Consider the following 19,950-nt stretch of genomic DNA (forward strand, 5'->3'; position numbering starts at 1 on the left):
CACCTAGATCATTTGTACGGACAGTGTGATCTGGGGTGAACACCTCCTTTCCTTCTAAGAGTATGGAATTTTGGTCACTTTGGCACCTACATGACCAATCCCCAAGAAAAGCCCTGAGCCTCGAATCTTAGGTATGCTTTCTGGGCAGAAACATGCACACACATTGCTGCTCACCTCTGCTGGAGGAAAAAGTGTTTTGGGCAATCTCTCCCCACTGCCCCAAGAAGAGGAACTTTAGAAACCTATGCTTCGATTCCTCCAGACTCTAGCCCATGTCTTTTTCCCTTGCTGATCCTGCTGTGTATCCTTTGTCAGGAATAAACCACAGCCACCAGTACAACTATCCCGAGTCCTCGGAGTCTTTCTAGAGAGTGTGTGGGTGGCTCTGTGGGTGTGGCTGGCTATGGACCCCTGAAATGCAGCCACTGACTTCTAGAAATTTCTTCCACAAAAATAAAATCAAACAGGTGGGCAAAGATATGTGTCCATGGACGGTTCTCTAGTAGTTTTTATAATGGCAAAAAATGGCAATGACCTACATGTCTGTTAACAGAAGCCTGGCTATGTAGGCAAGGGTCCATCCACACAATGGAATATTTTACAGTTATTAAAATGATCGTGATCATGGGTGCCTGGCTGGCTCAGCTGGTAGAGCATGCAACTCTCGATCTCTGGGTCATGAGTTCAAGCCTCACATTGGGCGAAAAGCTTACTTTATTAAAAAAAAAAAAGGCCCATGATCAGTATTTCATAAAGGATGTTCCCCTCAATTGCTGTTCCTTGGGTTCCACAGTCAAGCATGTTTGGAGGAAAATCTGGGGTGACAATAATCAAAAGTGTTTTACTCCGGGGGGGGAAAAAAAAAGCGAGGGACAGGGCAAGGAAAGAAATTGAATGTCTCCACCCTGTGCTGGTTTGACCAAAGATTCTTTGTGTACTGGAACATCCAAAGGAGCCACTCTTCTGAGGAACATTTTTGGAAAATACTCATATAGAATTGTAGGCTCAGATAATGATTTTAAGCAAAAGGCAAAATAGAAAAAAAAAGCAAATTTCAGAACAGTGCATATTAACATGGTCCACTGATACAGCTATGTGTATTATAAATGTATTTATATATAAAGCTGTTCCTCAGGTCACCTGGGTGGCTCAGTTGGTTAAGCATCTGCCTTCCACTCAGGTCATGATCCCATGGTCCTGGGATCGAGTCCCATATCAGGCCCCTTGCTCAGGAGTGCACCTGCTTCTCCCTCTGCCTCTGCTGCTCCCCCTGCTTTTGCTCTCTCTCCCTCTCTCTCTGACAAAAGAAATAAATAAAATCTTTAAAAAAACACAAAAAACTGTTTCTCTATTTGCATTTAAAGATTGGGGAAGCCAGACACCAAAATTCTAGCAGAGTTTTCTTTGGGGAGAGAGAGCATGGGTGGTTGATTAATTGATTGACTTCCCAACTTTTATTCTTTCTTTTTAAATTGTTTTTAAAGATTTAATTTTTAAGTAATCTCTACCCCCAATGTGGGGCTCAAACTCACAACCCTGTGATCAAGAGTCACATGCTCTACCAACTGAGCCAGCCAGGTGCCCCCGCAACTTTTATTTTATTTTTTTTTTAAAGAATTTATTTAGGGCGCCTGGGTGGCTCAGTGGGTTGAGCCGCTGTCTTCGGCTCAGGTCATGATCTCAGGGTCCTGGGATCGAGTCCCGCATCGGGCTCTCTGCTCAGCAGGAAGCCTGCTTCCCTCTCTCTCTCTCTCTGCCTGCCTCTCTATCTACTTGTGATCTCTCTCTGTCAAATAAATAAATAAAATCTTTAAAAAAAAAAAATAAAGAATTTATTTATGGGGCACCTGGGTGGCTCAGTGGGTTAAGCCTCTGCCTTTAGCTCCGGTCATGATCTCAGGGTCCTGGGATCGAGCCCCGCACACGGCTCTCTGCTCAGCAGGAAGCCTGCTTCCCTCTCTCTCTCTGCCTGCCTCTCTGCCTACTTGTGATCTCTCTCTGTCAAATGAATGAATGAATGAATGAATGAATAAATAAATAAATAAATAAAAGAATTTATTTATTTATTTATGTGTGTGTCAGATAGAGAGCACAAGTAGGGGAAGTTGCAGGCAGAGGGAGAAGCAGGATCCCTGCTGAGCAGGGAGCCCCATGTGGGACTCAATCCCAGGACCTGGAATCATGACCTGAGCTGAAGGCAGGCGCTTAACTGCTTGAGCCACCCCGGAGTCCCTCCCCCAACTTTTATTCTGAAAAATCTCAAATCTACAGAAAGACTGCCAAAAATACAGGGATCAGGGGCCCATGGCTGGCTCAGGGAGTGCAGCATGTGGCTCTTGATCCCAGATTCATGAGTTCCAGCCCCACATGGGCATAGAGATTAAACAAAACAGACAAAACAAAGAATACATTGATCAGGCTTACATTCCGTCTAATTTACCAGTTGTTACCATTTGGCCTCATCTGCAAGGTGCACATACGGGTGTGTGCAGGCAGATAAATGTACATACACACAGGGTTATATTTGTGTTTCAGCAAGCCATGTGACAGCTGCAGACATTGTAACACTCTGTTCTTCAATACTGTATTCCATGCATCTCCTAAGAACAGGATCTTCTCCCATATAACCACAATTTGACAATCGCACTCAGGAAATTGCGTGTTGATATAATACTACTATCTAAAATATTCAAATTCCTCCTATTCTCATTTCCCCAAAGTGTCCCAATAATGCCTTTGGATTCTTTCCCCCCAATCCAGGATCCAACCAAGAACTGCATATTGCCAAGGGAAGGGCAGGCAAAATGGGTGAAGGGAAGCAGGAAATACAGGTGGAAAAGAAAAACAAAAAAACCTCACACGTTGTAGTCGGTTGCCATGTCTCTTTAGTTTCCAGAGTAATTAAACTTTGTTCTTACTTTTCTATTGTGTATTTTCTAACATTTTCCAATGGATACGGAACACTTTTGTTAAGAAGTTAGGAGGGGGCACCTGGGTGGCTCAGTTGGTAAGGCATCGGACTCCTGATTTCGGCTCAGGTGATGATCTCAGGGTCATGGGATTGAGTCTCACATGGGGCTCTGTGCTCAGTGGGGAGTCTGCTTGAGATTCTCTCTCTCCCTCTCCCTCTGCCCCTCCTCTCCTCACCCTCACTCCCTGTGCACACACCTGTGCTCACTTTCTCAAATAATCTTTTTTTTTTTTTTAAAGATTTTATTTATTTATTTGAAAGACAGAGATCACAAGTAGGCAGAGAGACAGGCAGAGAGAGAGGGGGAAGCAGGCTCACCGCTGAGCAGAGAGCCCGATGCGGGGCTTGATCCCAGGACCCTGGGATCATGACCTGAGCTGAAGGCAGAGGCTTAACCCACTGAGCCACCCAGGTGCCCCTCTCAAATAATCTTTTTAAAATTTTTTTTAAATTGTCAGAGTAAAGCTCTTTTTTAAAATTTTTTTTAAATTTTAGATTTTTTTAATTTTAATTTTAAAATTTTTTAAGTTTTATTTATTTATTTGACAGAGAAAGAGAGGCCACAAGTGGGCAGAGAGACAGGCCGGGGGGTGGGGGTGGGGGAGAAGCAGGCTCCCCACTGAGCAGAGAGCCTGATGTGGGGCTCTATCCCAGGACCCTGAGATCATGACCTGAGCCGAAGGCAGAGGCTCAACCCACTGAGCCACCCAGGCGCCCTTACATCTTTTTATCTTTAAGATTTTATTTATTTGAGACAGAGAGAGTACAAGAGGGGGTAGGGTCAGAGGGAGAAGCAGACTCCCCACTGAGCAGGGAACCCAATGCAGGACTTAATCCTGGGACTCCAGGATCATGACCTGAGCTGAAGGCAGTCTTTTAACCGACTGAGCCACCCAGGTGCCCAAATAAATAAATCTTAAAAAAAAAAAAAAAAAAAAGAATAAAAATAGGAGGGTGTCTGGCTGGCTCAGTCAGTATACATGTGCCTCTTGATCTTGAGGTTGTGGGGTCATGAGTTCAAGTCCCATTTGGGCATGGAGACTACTTATTTAAAAAAAAAAAGAAGAAGAAGAAGAAGAGGAGTAAAAATAGGAGTCAAAATAGCCAGACTATGGCTATGAAAACCCAAAGTAATGTTCTAGGTCTCAATTAAAGTGACATCTTCCCTCCCCACAGCAGCGCAGGCCAAGGGGAGACTGACAGTCCCTCTTCAGCATGAGAGAGCTGAGGCCATCCACTCTTCTTTCTACAAGGCTCCAACTTCACGGCGGGCAACATACAGGCCTGGAGTCAAGACCCTATGAGAAGCCGGTCCCCTCTTACCTGCACAGGCGGGGGGCCCTGGGACATGGGCTGGTCCAAGGACGTGAAGGCCGACATGGCAGACATGAGCACGTCATCACTCACCAAGATGTTCCCCTGCACCAGGGTCTGGATCAGCGGGGATGGGGGCACAGTAATGTACGTGGAGATCTGGGTAGTGTGAAAGAGAGAGAGAGAAGGGAAGAGAAGAAAAGGGGAGAGAAGACAAAGGATATGTCTGAGGCTTTGGAAGGAAACAGGGCATGATGAAAAGGCTTGGGCTCTGGAATCCCACAGACCTGTTTCATATCCACCTCGCTTCTCCCTGCTGTATGACCCTGGGCAAGTCACTCCACCTTTCAGAACTTCCATTTCCTTATCTATGAAATGAGAGTAAGTCACAACTCTCTGTAAGACAAATACCCCCTAATACTTTCTGGTATCTCTCCTAGAGTAACACTCATACATGTCTACCGGGAGTCCATAAACAACAGTATCCTGTGTAGTTTTATTTCTAATAGCGAATAACTAGAAAGAACCTCAGTGTCCATCAAAGGGTAAACAGAGTAAAAAAAGGCAACATAGTCATAGCTTAGAATACTACACAGCAGACAAAAGGTATTGCACGAGAAACCAAATTATACAATAACATGCAGATTATATTTTCTTACTTAAAAAATTCTAAAACAATAGCTCTGTATCACTCCTGTGGGAATCACCATGCTCTGTGTTAAGAGAGGTCTGCAGCAGCCTGAGAAGTATCAATGTACAGGTCCTATGGCTCTGGGGTGAATGCTTTTATTCTGACAGCAGGAATTATGTCTATACAACGGAAGGAGATAATGTTTTAAAGGAATGAACAGACAAGAGGCAGCCAGCAGGAAACCTGACACCTTGACCTAGCGTCCTGAGATGTGTCCAGCCTCCATTACGAGGATGCTTTAATCCCTCTAAGAGCCCTTGACCCAGGGTGTCTCTGCTTTCCCCTGACCTCCAGACTTGCGGATCTGTCTGTGTCTTCACTCCCTCCACTTAAAGAGCGATGGATATCTCAAATCCAGCATGACCAGTGGACTCCTGACATCCCCCCACCAAATCTTCTTGCTGTTTTCCCCACTTCGGGAAATGGCAACTTCATCTCTGCAGTGGATCCCCCTCGACTCCTTCTGATCTCACACCTCACATCCAACCCATCCACAAGCTTTACCGGCTCCACCTTCAGAACATTTCCAAAATCTCATCCCTTCTCTTCACCTCCACTGCCACCATCCCAGTCAAGCCACCACCACCAGATTGGTACAACAGGTCCCTAAATTTCCTGGGTTCCTCTCTTGACTCTCACCAAAATCCATTCACTGTACAGCAGCCAGAGTAATATAGTTTAAGTGTAAATCAGACTATGTTCATCTTCTGTTCAAAACCTTCCAAAGGCTCCCATCTCACTCAGAGTAAAAGCCCACGAAACCCACGTTTGTCAGGATTCCCCCTGTTCCCTGTCTGACCTTATCATCTCCTGCTCTCCTCCTCACTCACTCAGCTCCAGCCATGCTCACCTCCTTGCTGGTCCCGGAATAAACCCAGCACACTCCCACCCCAGGGCCTTTGCATTTGCAGATCCCTTCTCCTGAAATACTCTTCCCCAAACTAGCAGCATGACTCATTCCCTCATCACCTTAGGTCTCTCCTCATATGTCACCTCTTCACAGAGCTCTTCCCCAAGTACCATCTACAAAATGGCAAAACCTCCCATCCCTGTCTCGGCATCCCCATCTCTCTGCACTTAACATCCTAAAAAAAAAGTCTGTCTTTCCGTATGTGTTTGGTACTATCTCACCCACCTCCATAATGTCAGTGATTTGGAACATTTGTCCATCACGGTGCCCAAACAGTGCCTGACACAGAGTGCAAGCTCAAAAAAGACTTGAATGAATGAACGAACGAACACACAAACAAATGTATACCTGGCGATTGGCAGGAGGCGGGGCCTGCTGGACAGCTGCAGGGGCTGCTGAAGGGGTGTAGATGCTGTTGGTGGCCAATGAGACGGTGGCCAGGGGCAGGGCATTCCCCTGGCACTGTTCCCGCTTGTGGGTCATAAATGCTGGCAGTGAGTTGAATGACTTCTTACACTTTCCACAGAGAAAGACATCCTCATCATCTAGGGGTCACACCCACACGAACAGAGGGAGAGGAACAATGATGAAAAGCAAGATAAATGAGAGGGCACCACAGTGAGAGACAGGAGAAAACCTGTGGCTAGACCACAAGCATGCCAACTTAACAGAAATCTGTGACTCAGCGTGCGTGTGTCTACTGCCAACTTTGTGCTTCCAAAAGGAGATTTCAAAACCAGGTAGGCTCCTACAGGAATATCCAGTCATGTCTACCCAGGTATTGAAAAATTATGAATCAGGAAATAGTAGAGTGGGTGTGCTTCAAAGCTGAGAAATTTTGGAATCTTTATCCCACCTGAATTGTTCATCAGTCCCCAAACGGGCTACATGACCTTCTACGTTTTGGTATCCCCTGCTCCCTCTGCAGGCTTCTTCTCTCAGAACAACTCAGGCCGCAAGACTCTGCTCAGATGTCACCTCCTTCAGGAAGCCTTCCTAAAGCTAGTTGCCACAGTTCCTTCCGCTGGGTGCATCGCTCATATCATACTTCTTCCCAGTACCATCAGACTGTGAATCCCCCAAAAGGGAGGAAATAAGTCTTACTTATTACCATAACTGCAGTATCTCCTGGGTACGTAGGAGCCCCTCAATGGGTATTTGCTGAATGAGTGAAAAACTCAATGAATGATTAGCTATAGCTGATACCACCCACTGAGGGTGGCCATGGTAGACCACGCCATGTACTGTGCCAAGCACTTGACACATTGTGGCAGAAATGTCTACTTGTTGGGGTGCCTCGGTGGCTCAGTTGGTTAAGCATCTGTCTTTGGCTCGGGTCCTGATCCCAGGGTCCTTAGATCAAGCCCCACATCGGGCTCCCTGTTCAGCGGGAAGCCTGCTTCTCCCTCTCCCACGTCCCCTGCTTGTGTTCCCTCTCTCACTATATCTCTCTCGATCAAATAAGTAAATAAAATCTTAAAAAAAAAAAAAAAAAAGAAACATCTACTTGTTATTCAACAGCCACTCTTCCTTCTTAGACAGTAATAGTGGGAAACATGACCATCTAACTAAAGACTCTATCTCCCAGCCTTCTTTGCAGCTAGACATCATGTGACTGAATTCTAACCAATAGGACAAGAGCAAAAGTATACTGTCTATGCAACTTTCTTTTAAAGGAAGGCATATAGGGATGCCTGGGTGGCTCAGTCAGTTAAGCATCTGCCTTTGGCTGGACTCATGATCCCAGAATGCTGGGATCAAGTCCCACATCGGGCTCCTTGCTTGGCGGGGAGTCTGCTTCTCTCTCTGCCTCTTCCTGCCACTCCCCAGGCTCATGCTCTCTCTCTCTCTCTGACAAATAAGTATATAAAATATTAGGAAAAAAAAAAAAAAAAGGCATATAGGGGCACCTGGGTGGCTCAGCCGGTTAAGCTTTTGCCCTTGGCTTGGGTCATGATCCTGGGGTCCTGGGATGGAGCCCCACACTGGGCTCTCTGCTCAGCAGGGAGTCTGCTTCCCCCTCTGCCCCTCACCACACTTGTACTTGCTCTCTCTCTCTCTCAAATAAATAAATAAATTCTTTTAAAATAACAAAATAAAAAATAAAAGGAAGGAGTATGACTTCTACTTTGTTCTTTCTTCCCTTCGTGTTGGCTAGAATGTGGAAATGAAAGTGGAAAGCTGGAGTAGCCAACCTGGACAGCAGGTAGAGGGCAACAGAACCTTAAGAAAGAAAGGGTCTGAGTCTTACCACACCCACCCCAAATGCACATCAGGACTTCGTGTAAGAGAGAAATAAGCATTCATCTCTACAAACCACAAGAAACTTGTGTTCCTTATTTACAAAACAACTGAAAGTGAGTCCCAAGCATCCTCACAAGGTCTCTAAGAGGTTAAGACTATTATCCTCATTTTACAGATGTAGAAACTGAGGCACAGAGAAGTTTACTTACTTGCCCAAGGTCACAGAGCCAGGAACTACGGGAATAAGGATTCAAACCCAGGTGGGTATCTCTCTGTGCCCAGAATTGCTCCCAAGTGTTCAAAAATGTTTGTGGAATGAATAAATGAACACACAGACTCACACAGGGCTCTAAAGTTCCTTATCTTCTCTGTGTCTCAGGGGCCTGGCCTGGAAATTGGAGATTCATGTTCAGCCTGCTCTTTCCATAGAGGAGAGGTTGAGAAATAACTTTCTGGTCAAAGGTGCAAGCATTACTAAGCTCCTAGCCATTCCCTATGTCATGAGCCTCATGTTCACTAAGTGATTGAGAAAGTGCATCCTCATTGCCAAGAAGAAACAAGCATGAGCCTGAAAACCCAGGCTGGGAGGAAGGGGAGAGGGTTCAGACACCAGATGGTATCCTGGGCACCCCAGTAGGCAATTCACTCCCATATCCCCCTCATGAGCCCCATCTGCTTTTCATAGGAAGCTACCCACCCTTCCCACTGGGGAACCTGCCCAGATACTTACCCAGTGGCTGGATAGCAGGAGGTGCATTGACACTCTGGCCTGTTGGATCAGGGACTGCTCCTTGGCCGTCCAACAATGACTGGACGGCCAGGACGGTCTGATTGTCCATTCCTGAAAAAAGAAATGGAGTCTCTGACTTCCCCTTCATGAGCCAGACCCAAAGCAAGCCCTCTGTGGCAAAGACGGCTGGCTGTGCCCCAATATACATTCTCTCCTACTTCCACTGCAATAGAACCCAAGATTTTTGGCTGAAAATATGGCCCCACGATAAAGATTACATTTCCCAGCTACTCTTGCAGCTAGGGACTGTCTAAATTCTGGACAATGGGGGAAGAAAGGTGTTCTATGGCAGTACCTGGGAAGTTATTTTAAAACTGCCTGGTATGAGGGGCACCTGGGTGGCTCAGTGGGTTAAAGCCTCTGCCTTCAGCTCGGGTCATGATCCCAGAGTCCTGGGATCGAGCCCCATATCGGGCTCTCTGTTCAGCGGGGAGCCTGCTTCCTCCTCTCTCTCTGTCCGCCTCTCTGCCTAATTGTGATCTCTGTCAAATAAATAAATAAAATCTTTAAAAAAAACAAAATAAAACAAAACTGCCTGGTACGAGATGCCCTTTTTTTGCCCTATCCTCCACCCTGCTTCCTACAATGAGAATATGATCATGGGAAGTCTAGCCACCACCCCAGATCGTAAACCTAAGAGCCATACCCTAGGGATTGCAGGGCACAATCTGGAAAGGTCCTGGGCCTCTGAGAACCTTGTAGAACACAGCTACCCTTGGAGCTTTGGACTGTCTTCCTCTGGTCTCCCATATGAGAGAAATAAACTTCTACCTCGTTTAAACCACTGCTAGATTGGGCTTCTCTCTTCCTCAGGGAACAGTCTGATCCTAAATCATAAGCCCATCCACAAATCATGTTACCGAATCTTCCCCATCCTACCCCACAAATTTGTTTGCTCTTGGGTGTCCCTGCTTCCCTTGTTTTCCGATGTGTACTTCTCCTTTCAGTTCCTCGGTAAACAGTGTAATCGAATTTATGATCAGGACACCCGTGGGAAGCTGAGTACTTCCATGTTTTCCAGTCAGCTGTCACTACTGCTGAGGTTCATAGTAGTACACTGTCTAGCCATGTCACCAGCTGGAGGACGGGCCTCCTCACATCTAAGTGGCCACCAAACCACACTGCCTCCCTCCCAAAAAACCCAGAGGGTGCCTCCTTCTCTCCATCCCCACAGCCAACGCTCTGCTTCCAACCTCTTCCAACCTTTTACCTGGACACCTGCTCCAGCTTCCAAAAGCAATGCAAATTAGAACTATTAGCTGCCACAGCCAAAGTGAATTCATATTTTCTCTTATCACAATGCATGTTGTGTCTCTCCTGAGGCCAGCACCTCCCTCCAACCCCTCCTGCTCCCTCAGAAAACACTCTCCACAGTAAATGGTCCCTTTCTTCACAGTATATCTGCAACCTCCCCTTCCCATCAACAGCTACACATGCTCAGGTCTCTCTAGAATGCTCTCTCTTGAACCCACGTTCCGATCTCTCCTCCCTTCAACACCAATCATCCTTCTACCTCCTCTACCCACCTCTCAATCTTCTTCTACCTACTTCATGGGCTTAAGCTCCCAGCATTCCACCAAAATCACCAAAGAAATCTGGCAGCATCAGAGATTCCTTCCTGAGACACCCCCCTGGCTCTAGGATACCTCCCTCCTGGGTCTTCTTCCACCTCTCTGCTCACTCCTTCACAACTTGCTCTGCTCTCTTCTGTCCAAATCTCTTCTAGGGCCACCTGGGTGGCTCAGTGGGTTAAAGCCTCTGCCTTTGACTCAGGTCATGATCCCAGGGTCCTGGGATCGAGCCCCGCATCTGGCTCTCTGCTCAGCAGAGCGCCTGCTTCCTCCTCTCTCTCTGCCTGCCTCTCTGCCTACTTGTGATATCTGTCTGTCAAATCAATAAATAAAATCTTTAAAAGAAAACAAAACAAAATAAATCTCTTCTAAATGTTTCTGTTTTGAAAGGTTCCTTCAGTCTGGATTCTCTCTCTTCTCCCTGGGCAGACTCACTTAACTCCCATCTAATTCTCCCCAATATGGAGTCCCAAACTTGGGGTTAGCTCCCCTGGATGAGCTTCAGTAAGTCTCCAACTATTTTAGGCAAAATTGTGAGTCAATAAGCATTTGTATGCAAGTCTGCACATGAGCATTCACAGTTTTATTCATAATAGTAAAAAACTGGAAACAATTCAGATGTTCTTCAATGGGTGAATAATTACACTGTGGTACATCCATACCTTGGAATACAACTCAGTAATAAAAAGGAATGAAATAGGGTCGCCTGGGTGGCTCAGTGGGTTAAAGCCTCTGCCTTCGGCTCAGGTCATGGTCTCAGGGTCCTGGGATCGAGCCCCACATCGGGCTCTCTTCTCGGCAGGAGCCTGCTTCCTTCTCTCTCTGCCTGCCTCTGCCTACTTGTGATCTGTCTGTCAAATAAATAAAATCAAAAATAAATAAATAGGGGTGCCTGGGTGGCTCAGTGGGTTAAAGCCTCTGCCTTCGGCTCAGGTCATGATCCCAGGGTCCTGGGATCGAGCCCCACATTGGGCTCTCTGCCAGCAGGGAGCCTGCTTCCTCCTCTCTGCCTGCCTCTCTGCCTACTTGTGATCTCTGTCTGTCAAATAAATAAATAAAATCTTAAAAAAAATTAAATTAAATTAAAATTAAAATAAATAAATAAAAAGGAATGAAATACTGATAGGCATAGTAACTTGGGTGAATCTTAGGGAATTATGATAAGTGGGAAAAAAGCCAATTTCAAAGCTCATATACTATATGATTCCATTTATATGACATTCTTGAAATGACAAAATTTTAGAACTGGAGGACGGATTAGTGGTTGACAGACACCAAGGATGATGGGGAGTGGGGAAGGAGGTGGGTTTGGCTATCAAAGGGCAACGTTTTATGGTGATGTAACTGTTCAATATGTTGTAATATAAAATAGTCTTGCATGTTACATTGAAGAAAACTAGGTAAAGGGTATATAGGAATCTACAGAAAAAAACCCACAATGATTTCAAAATAAAAAATTTGATTCAAGGGGCACCTCAGTGACTCAGTGGGTTAAGCGCCTGCCTTCGGCTCAGGTCATGATCCCTGGGATCCCTGGGATCCCTGGGACCTGGGCTCAGGTCCTGGGATCAAGCCCCATGTAGGGCTCTCTGCTTAGGAAGGAGCTTGCTTCTCCCTCTCTCTCTGCCTGCCACTCCTCCTACTTGTGCTCATTCTCTCTTTCTCTTTGTGAAATAAATAAAATCTTAAAAAAATTTTTTTTTAAATTTTGATTCAAAAAATACTGCCTGTCAAAACTATGGAGACAATCAGAAGAACAGGGATTCCCAGGGGTTTTGTTGGGGGGGGTTGGCTATGAAGAGACAGAACAGAGATGATTTTTAGAGCAGTGAAAATACTCTGTGATGATATTGTAATGATGGATATCTGTCACTGCACGTTTGTCCAAGAGAATGTGCAACACACACAGTGAACATAAAGAAAAGCCATTGATTTTGGATGATTATGGTGTGTCAGTGTAGAGTCATCCTTGGTACCAAATGTACCATCTGGGCGAATTATGTTGCTAATGGGGGAGGCTAGTCACGTGTGAGTTCAGAGGCTCTTCAGGAAATCTCTATACCTTCCTTTCAACTTTGTTATCAACCTAAAGCTGCTAAAACTAAAAAACAGTCTTTTAAAAAAGGCTGCCTGTCTAAAACTGAGATCCAGCGAAGTGTGTCACCCTCACTGCTCAGTTTTACCTCTTCCAGTAATTCTCATCAACAAGAGGCACCAATGTCCACCCAACCAGAGTCCCTAGGGCACCCCTTTACTCTTTCCCCAACCTCTTCTCATTTCTAGTCCTTCAGCAGCAAGTCTAGCCTATTCTGTCCCCACATTGCCTCTCTTCAGATCTACTTTCCTCCTTCCTGTAGCTGTCCCCCTGGCCCAGGCCACCACTGGTTCTCAGCAGGACAACTGCAGCTACTTCCCTCACCTCCCCGCTGCCACTCTGGCCCCCTCCAGTGCGTTCTCAGAGCAGCCGGAGTGAACTTTATAAAACATACATCAGATTGTTCTGCTCCCCTGTTGAAAACCCTTTCTCAGCTCCACAGTGATTGCAAGATAAAGTTCACAAGTCTCAGCTCTAACTCCTCACTCACATGAACTTCTGTGAATCCTAGAAGACCTCTCTTCCCCCAGGGCTTTGCAAATGCAGATCCTACTACCTGGGTCATCTCTCTGGGTCCTCACAGTTCCGCTGTCCTTGCCCTAGCAGAGCATGCATGTCACTGTTCTAGGAACTGGTTTTTCTTCTAATTTCCTCATCACTCAATACATGAACACATTCTTGTAGTAAAAATTCAAACGTGGAGGACGTCCATGAAAGCTAAAGAGAAAGTAGGCCTCACCCTATTCTATTGGTCTTCCAGAGGTTAAGTACACTGACCCTGTCCCTCCACATCTGTCACCCTAAAAGCTGGCACTAAAAGCCAGCTAAGGTAATCTTCTTTTATAGTATACCTTTTCTGTAACTGTATAATTTTAATAGTTGTTTGTTATATAATTTCTATATGCCTCCCTCCACTCATGTGACCCCTGCCCAACTGTGGGGCAGGAACTGTGTCTGGCTCAGTAAGTATTCCTGAGATTGAAATTCTCCCCCCAGTGGGGTGGGGTGTTCTCACCTATTTCATGGTGAGGACTCCGATCCTCCAAAAAGTAAAGGGACATGGCTGAGATGTCCTATGGGTCTCAAGGCTCAGCAACATTCTACTAGTCCGATCAACTTTCAGTCTTCTGATTTATCACACCCCTCTAAGAACATTCTCAGGTCTGTATCCCGCCCCCCCTCCCCCGCAACCTACCCTGTGCCAGGGTCCTAAAGTCAGTAAGGCTCCCGCCCACCCATCCATGTCCTGCAGGTGTATAGAGAGGTCTATGCAGTGTTTGCTGACTCCAAAGCCCACAATTCCCTGCGCCTGAGGTCCACTTCCACGCTTGGAACCTCCAGAGCACAGGACAATTAGATGGCACCCAGTGTTTATAGGGTTCCGTCTGAGGGCACTGTGTGTCCCAGCCAAGCACACCGCTGACACCCATCGTTTCTTGATCTGAGTGTATAAAGCTCTGCACCCTAGCACGGTGCACAAAATAGGCACCTAGTGTTTGTTTGTTTGCATGTGAGCACCGAGTCCTGGCCTTGCACACAGGTAGCACCTATCCTTTCGTGGTCTGATTTTGAGAGACCACCTCGGGCACGAGGCACAGTTGGCCCTCAATACAAGTCATTCGTGGTCAGGACGCCTAGTTAGGTTGCTTCAGCCGCCAAGCCCTTTTCGCCCCCGTACCACCGCCTCCCTCAGCGCGGACTTTGCGAGGCCTGTCTTCCACTGTGTTGCCTCTCCGGCTGTTCCCTCCAGGACATCCCTCCTGCGCCGACCCGAGGCCCTCGCCGCTGACGCTGTTCCTGTCCAAGGCCTTCCCCCCTCTGCCCCGGCCATGCTCCCCCGGCTGTTCTGCCCCGGTGCTCCCTCCCCTCCCCCCGGGCTTTCTCTCCTCGCAGTTCCTGTCCCCTTGTCCCCCCCGCGCCCGGCCCCTGCCCCCGCGGGTGTTCTGGTCCCTCCCCCCCGCCCCCCCCCCTTGGGCCCCTCCCCGCCGCTGTTCCGGCCCCGGGGCCCCCCCCCCCCCCCCCGCCGGGCCTCGGCTCCCGCGGCTGTTCCCGCCCGTGCCCCTCCCGCCCCGTGGCTGTTCCGGCCCCGGCGCCCTCCGCCCCGCGGCCGCCGCGTGCCCTGGACCCGGCTCTGCGAGGACGCGGCGGGAGGTGGCGCAACGTGGAACAGCCGCCTCCCCCGGCCCCGCCGCAGCTCACCCTCCAGGGCCTCGAAAATCGTCTGCGCCATCTTGGAGCTGCCGCCGTCTCGGGAGCCGAAGCGGGGCTACGTGAGCATTGTGGGAACCGCGGTGGGGTCAGGGCCGCCAGGGGGCGCTCGGGAGCTGCCGCCGAGCCCCCTCACCCCCCCACCCCGCCCGCCGTCTGGGAAATTCAGCCGTGGCTCGCCTGTCATGCCTAGATAACCCAGCCACCGGCATGTGGATCCCCAAACCTGTCTCACATGAACCCCCAATTCTGCACACTGACCCCATCCCAGCCGCACACAGGAGACCTCCCAATTGGGTATTGGACCCCTAATATTATCTGGATCTTCCACCCCCACCCCTGCTCGTGAGACTCCCATTTCTGCAACATGGAACTTATTTCCACAGCACACAGTATCCCCCACCTAACCCGGACCACCCAACTGTGTCACAGCGACTTCCACCTAACCCAAGACCCCTGCCTTAGCTGTGCAACACTGATTCTCACTCCTAATTGTTCCCAACCACAGCGAGCCCCATCACTACCTAGTGGGAGTCACCTATCTCCTGAAGTGCCTCCCATCTCAACCTGGTCTTAATCCCCCATCGTCTCAAGAGATTACCCATAGCTGTTACTTAACTCCCACTTGCACCTGTTGGGGACCTCATTTCCTCTTCATACAGACCTCCACCCCTGCCTCCTGGGGACTGCATTCTGTCAATAAAACCCCAATACCGGCCTCAGCAACCTCCAACCCAGCCTTAAAGAAAGACTATCCAGGTCTCCCAGATTCCCCCCCCTCCAGTCCTCACTGGGACACCCTCACAACACTGCTCTCCATAGTTCATGCACCATTAGCCACTAATTGAGAGTTTACCATGCACCAAGTCCTATAATAGCTCCAGGATCCAGTGCTCCCTTCCCTTGGAGTTAGGGATGGGGGAAGCAGACAAATTTAATTTTTAAATCTTAAAAATTAGGGACGCCTGGGTGGCTCAGTTGGTTAAGCAGCTGCCTTCGGCTCAGGTCATGATCCCAGCATCCTGGGATCGAGTCCCACATCGGGCTCCTTGCTTGGCGGGGAGCCTGCTTCTCCCTCTGCCTCTGCCTGCCATTCTGTCTGCCTGTGCGCGCTCTCTCTCCCTCTCTCTCTGACAAATAAATAAAATTTTTAAAAAATAAATAAATAAAAAATAAAAAAAATTATTTAATTACTAGGGGGGTGAGGAGTTAGGTGAGCCTGGTGGTGGGTATTAAGGAGGGCGCATATTGCATGGAGCACTGGGTATGGTGCATAAACAATGAATCCTGGAACACTGAAAAAATAAAATTAAAAAAAAATTATTTAGGTACAAGGTGTGACAGTGGTTCCAAAGAAGTACACTTGGACCACAAGGAAGAGTTGGGGAGTGTGTGGAGGGGAGACGCAACCAGGGAGTTCCCCTCAATCATGATTTCTTACAAATGTGGCCAGATCCTCCAATTGCACTACCGTGGGTTTGACCCTAAATGTTCTCATTGTTTTTTCTTAAATATCTATATTAGTCTCATCCAAAGTAATAACCATAAAAAAAATCACAATTTTCATTTTCTCATATTCACTAAATATATAACTCCTAAGAGTAAAAAAAAAAAAAAAAACTTGCTCAAAGGTCCTTTGTCAGGGTGCCTGGGTGGCTCAGTCAGTTAGGCAGCTGCCTTCAGCTTGGGTCATGATCCCAGGGTCCTGAGATCGAGCTCTGCATCAGGCTTCCTGCTCAGTGGACAGCCAGCTTCTCCCTCTCCCTCTGCCTGCCACTCTGCCTAATTGTGCGCGCGCTCTCTCTGTCAAATAAATATATAAAATCTTTAAAACAAAACAAAACAAAAAAGGTCCTTTGTCCTGTGGAACACTACCAGCCATTGTTCCTGATAAGTTGCCTCACAGACCCTCTACTTGCACACCCCCTCAAGGTCCATTTCTACTGATGAACTCCCCATCTTGCGCCAAATACCGCCCCTGTCTTCCCCAACACTACACCCCTTCCCCTCCCTATTCACACTTGCACAGCAAGCCCTGAGCAAATGCCCCAAAAGAGAACCTACCATTTTCCCAGATTGCATGCCTCACCTTCTTTCCTGGGAACTTTGGAGACCTGGGGCCCTCCTCAAGCCCTAAACCCCACTTTCCATTGCCTCTCTGACAGGAATGGGGCAGGGATCCCTCCTCCATGTCTTTCCTTCCCCATTGATCCAGTGGCCTCAGATTCTTGTCATCTCTCCCCTTCAAGAGCTTCTCAATATAACTGTTCTTTTTCAAAATTATTCAAATAATATATTAATACATTCACACTCATTTGATTAGAACTGACCCTAGAACAACATAGGGGTTGGGACACCAGCCTTGCACACAGTTGAAAATCCTGTGTATAGCTTCTTTTTTCTTTTAAAGATTTTATTTATCTATTGTTTGAGAGAGGAGAGAGAGAGCGAGAGCACGCACATGAGAGGAGAGAGGTCAGCAGGAGAAGCAGACTCCATGTCAAGCAGGGAGTCCAATGTGGGACTCATCCCAGGACTCCAGGATCATTACCTGAGCCAAAGGCAGTCGCTTAACCAACTGAGCCACCCAGGTGCCCCTGTGTATAACCTCTGACTCCTCAAAAACATAGCTACTAATAGCCTACTGTGACCAATAGCATAAAGTCTGTTAACAAATATTTCGTATGTTATATGTATTATATACTATATTCTTACAATAAAGCTAGAAAAAAGAAAATGTTATTAAAATCACAAGGAAGAGGGACATCTGGCTGACTCTGTCGGTAGAGCATGTAACTCTTGATCTTGAGGTTCTGAGTTTGAGCACCACATGGGGTGTAGAGATTATTTAAAAATAAAATCTTTAGAAAAGAGAGGGGACACTTGGGTGGCTCAGTAGGTTAAACTTCTGACTCTTAGTTTCAGCTGAGTTGCGGTCTCAGGGTTGTGAGATTAGCCCTGAGTCAGGCTTGGTACTCAGCGGGGAAATCTGTTTGGGATTATCTCTTTCCCTCCAACTCTGCCCTGCCCCCATGCCCTCCTCCCTCAGCTTGGCTCTCACATGCTCTCTCTCTCTCTCTCTCTCTAATAAATAAAGCAAAATTTTAAAAAGATTTTATTTATTTATTTGAGAGAAAGAGACACGTCGAGAGAGGGAACACAAACGGGGAGTGGGAGAGGGAGAAGCAGGCTTCCCACTGAGCAGGGAGCCTGATTCAGGCCTTGTTCCCAGGACCCTGGGATCATGACCTGAGCTGAAGGCAGGCGCTTAACAACTGAGCCACCCACGTGCCCCATAAATAAAATAAATCTTTTAAAAAAAGAAGGGAAAATACATTTGTAGCACTGTACTGTAAAAAAAATTCACCTGCATACTTGAAACCCATGTTGTGCAAGGGTTAACTGTAATTTAAAATATTTATTACAGTAGCACCTGGGTGGCTCAGTTGATTCAGCGTCTGCCTTTTGCTCAGGTCATGATCCCAGGGTCCTGGGATTGAGCCCCACATCAGGCTCTCTGCTCAGTGGAGAGCATGCTTCTCCCTCTCTGTCTCTCTCCCCACTCATTCTCTCTCTCTCAAATAAATAAAAAAAGGAATAAAATAAATAAAATATTTATTACATACATATTGTGTTAGATATTGTTCTAGATGCTGGGGCATGGCTATGAAAATAAAGACAAAAATCCTTGCTCTCATGGAGTCATAGTCCTGCAGGCAAGATGGACTGTAAACAAGAAAAAAAAAAGAGAGAGAAATATTCTGAGACTATATATTTTTTTTCCTCTGCAGGAAAGGAAGCTACTTTAGACAGGGTGGTGAGGGTTGAGGTTTAGTTCTGAGGGTGATGGGAGGTGGCACTGGACAGTAAAAGTTTCCACTAACGCAAGTCTTGGTAGTTTTCCATATATTTCCATATTTTCCATATATTTCCATATATAAATCAAGTATATACATACTTGATTTTTATTTCTTCTTCAGACCTTCGCAAATTTTGCTCTGTCTTACCAAAATGCTGTTCTTCCACCCTCATTGGAACACCACAAGCTTGGTGCCTTTGTCTTTGTGCCTCCTCTAAAATCTTTCCTTGATCTGCCTGGATGGGATCCCTCTCTCCATTGCTGTTCCTGTTTCTCACAGTACCTGGTACTACTGCTGTCATGTGATACTTCTCTTGGAAATCCCCCTTCCTTCCACCCCCCTTTAATAGGAGCTCTCGAGCACCGGAGGTACTTCACCCTTCTGGTTGGAACTCAGAGCCTGACACAGAGTAACCTGAGAAATGCTTGTTAATTGACCAGTTGACTGACAGAGCAGCTGAATGAGTTTTCAGGGACGCAGAACCCATCTCCAACAGGCTCCCCATTCGGGCTGACCCCTGCTCTGAACTTTCTGCTCCTCACCTCCATCTCCTCATCTACCCAAATCTGTCAGTCCTAGGTCCTATTTCCTTAGACAGCTTAGAGACTCCTGGTATACCTAACATGGTAATTCTAGGCATGGAGCCAAGCAGGGAGGAAGGAAAGTTTGGGAAACTTCCAGTGTCCCCTTCCACAATGAGTGCTCCAGCCACCCCAGAAATGTTAACTTCTCCATGGAGAGAGAACTCATGAGCAGCTTAAACCAGATTCCCAGCTGCAAGGGAAAGGAAGTGAGGACACACATAGCTGGGCCCTGACATCTTGTTCATTGGCATTGGTAGGAGACAGCAAAACATGGTGGTTGCTATGGGCTGAATTGTGTCCCCCCAGAATTTGTATGTTGACATTCTAAACCCTAGTACCCCAGAATGTGACTGTATTTGGATATCGGGCCTTTAAAAGAAGTATTTAAGACTAAATGAGGTTATATAAGTGGGTTCTATCTAGTATGACTGGGGCCCTAAAAAAAGAGGAAATTTGGACCCAAGTATGTACAGAGAAGACCATATGAAGACACAAGGAGAAGACAGTCAACTACAAACCTTTCAGTGTTCTTCAGAGGATATTTTTATATTTTAATGTCGCATTGCCACTATTTTCAGAGGAAGGATTACCTGAATAAGCCAGTCCCCTATTACTGAAAAGGAAGAAAGGGAGAAGGAAAGGAAAGGAAAATAAAGGAAAGAAAGGGAATCCAGTTTCAGTGCTAAAATAGGCCAAGTATAATTCTTCCTTC

The 19,950-nt window shown here is 47.0% G+C and overlaps 1 protein-coding gene across 2 annotated transcripts in view; it reads right to left on the bottom strand.

Annotated features, from left to right (window-relative positions):
* Positions 1–14,817, bottom strand: part of LOC111141598 (zinc finger protein 341) — a 45,793-nt gene extending 30,976 nt beyond the window's left edge. For both annotated transcript variants that reach the window (XM_022494267.1, XM_022494266.1), the window contains exons 1-4: positions 14,786–14,817; positions 8,861–8,971; positions 6,235–6,431; positions 4,295–4,444 (exon numbers count right to left, since the gene is read on the bottom strand). In XM_022494267.1, coding sequence (XP_022349975.1) covers positions 4,295–4,444; positions 6,235–6,431; positions 8,861–8,971; positions 14,786–14,816 — 489 coding nt within the window. In that variant the 5' untranslated portion in view covers position 14,817. The remainder of the gene's footprint in view (positions 1–4,294; positions 4,445–6,234; positions 6,432–8,860; positions 8,972–14,785) is intronic.
* Between the last annotated feature and the right edge of the window lie 5,133 nt (positions 14,818–19,950).

This window comes from Enhydra lutris, unplaced genomic scaffold (assembly GCF_002288905.1).
Source record: "Enhydra lutris kenyoni isolate GAN:26980312 unplaced genomic scaffold, ASM228890v2 scaffoldscaffold6, whole genome shotgun sequence".
Lineage (NCBI taxonomy): Eukaryota > Metazoa > Chordata > Mammalia > Carnivora > Mustelidae > Enhydra > Enhydra lutris.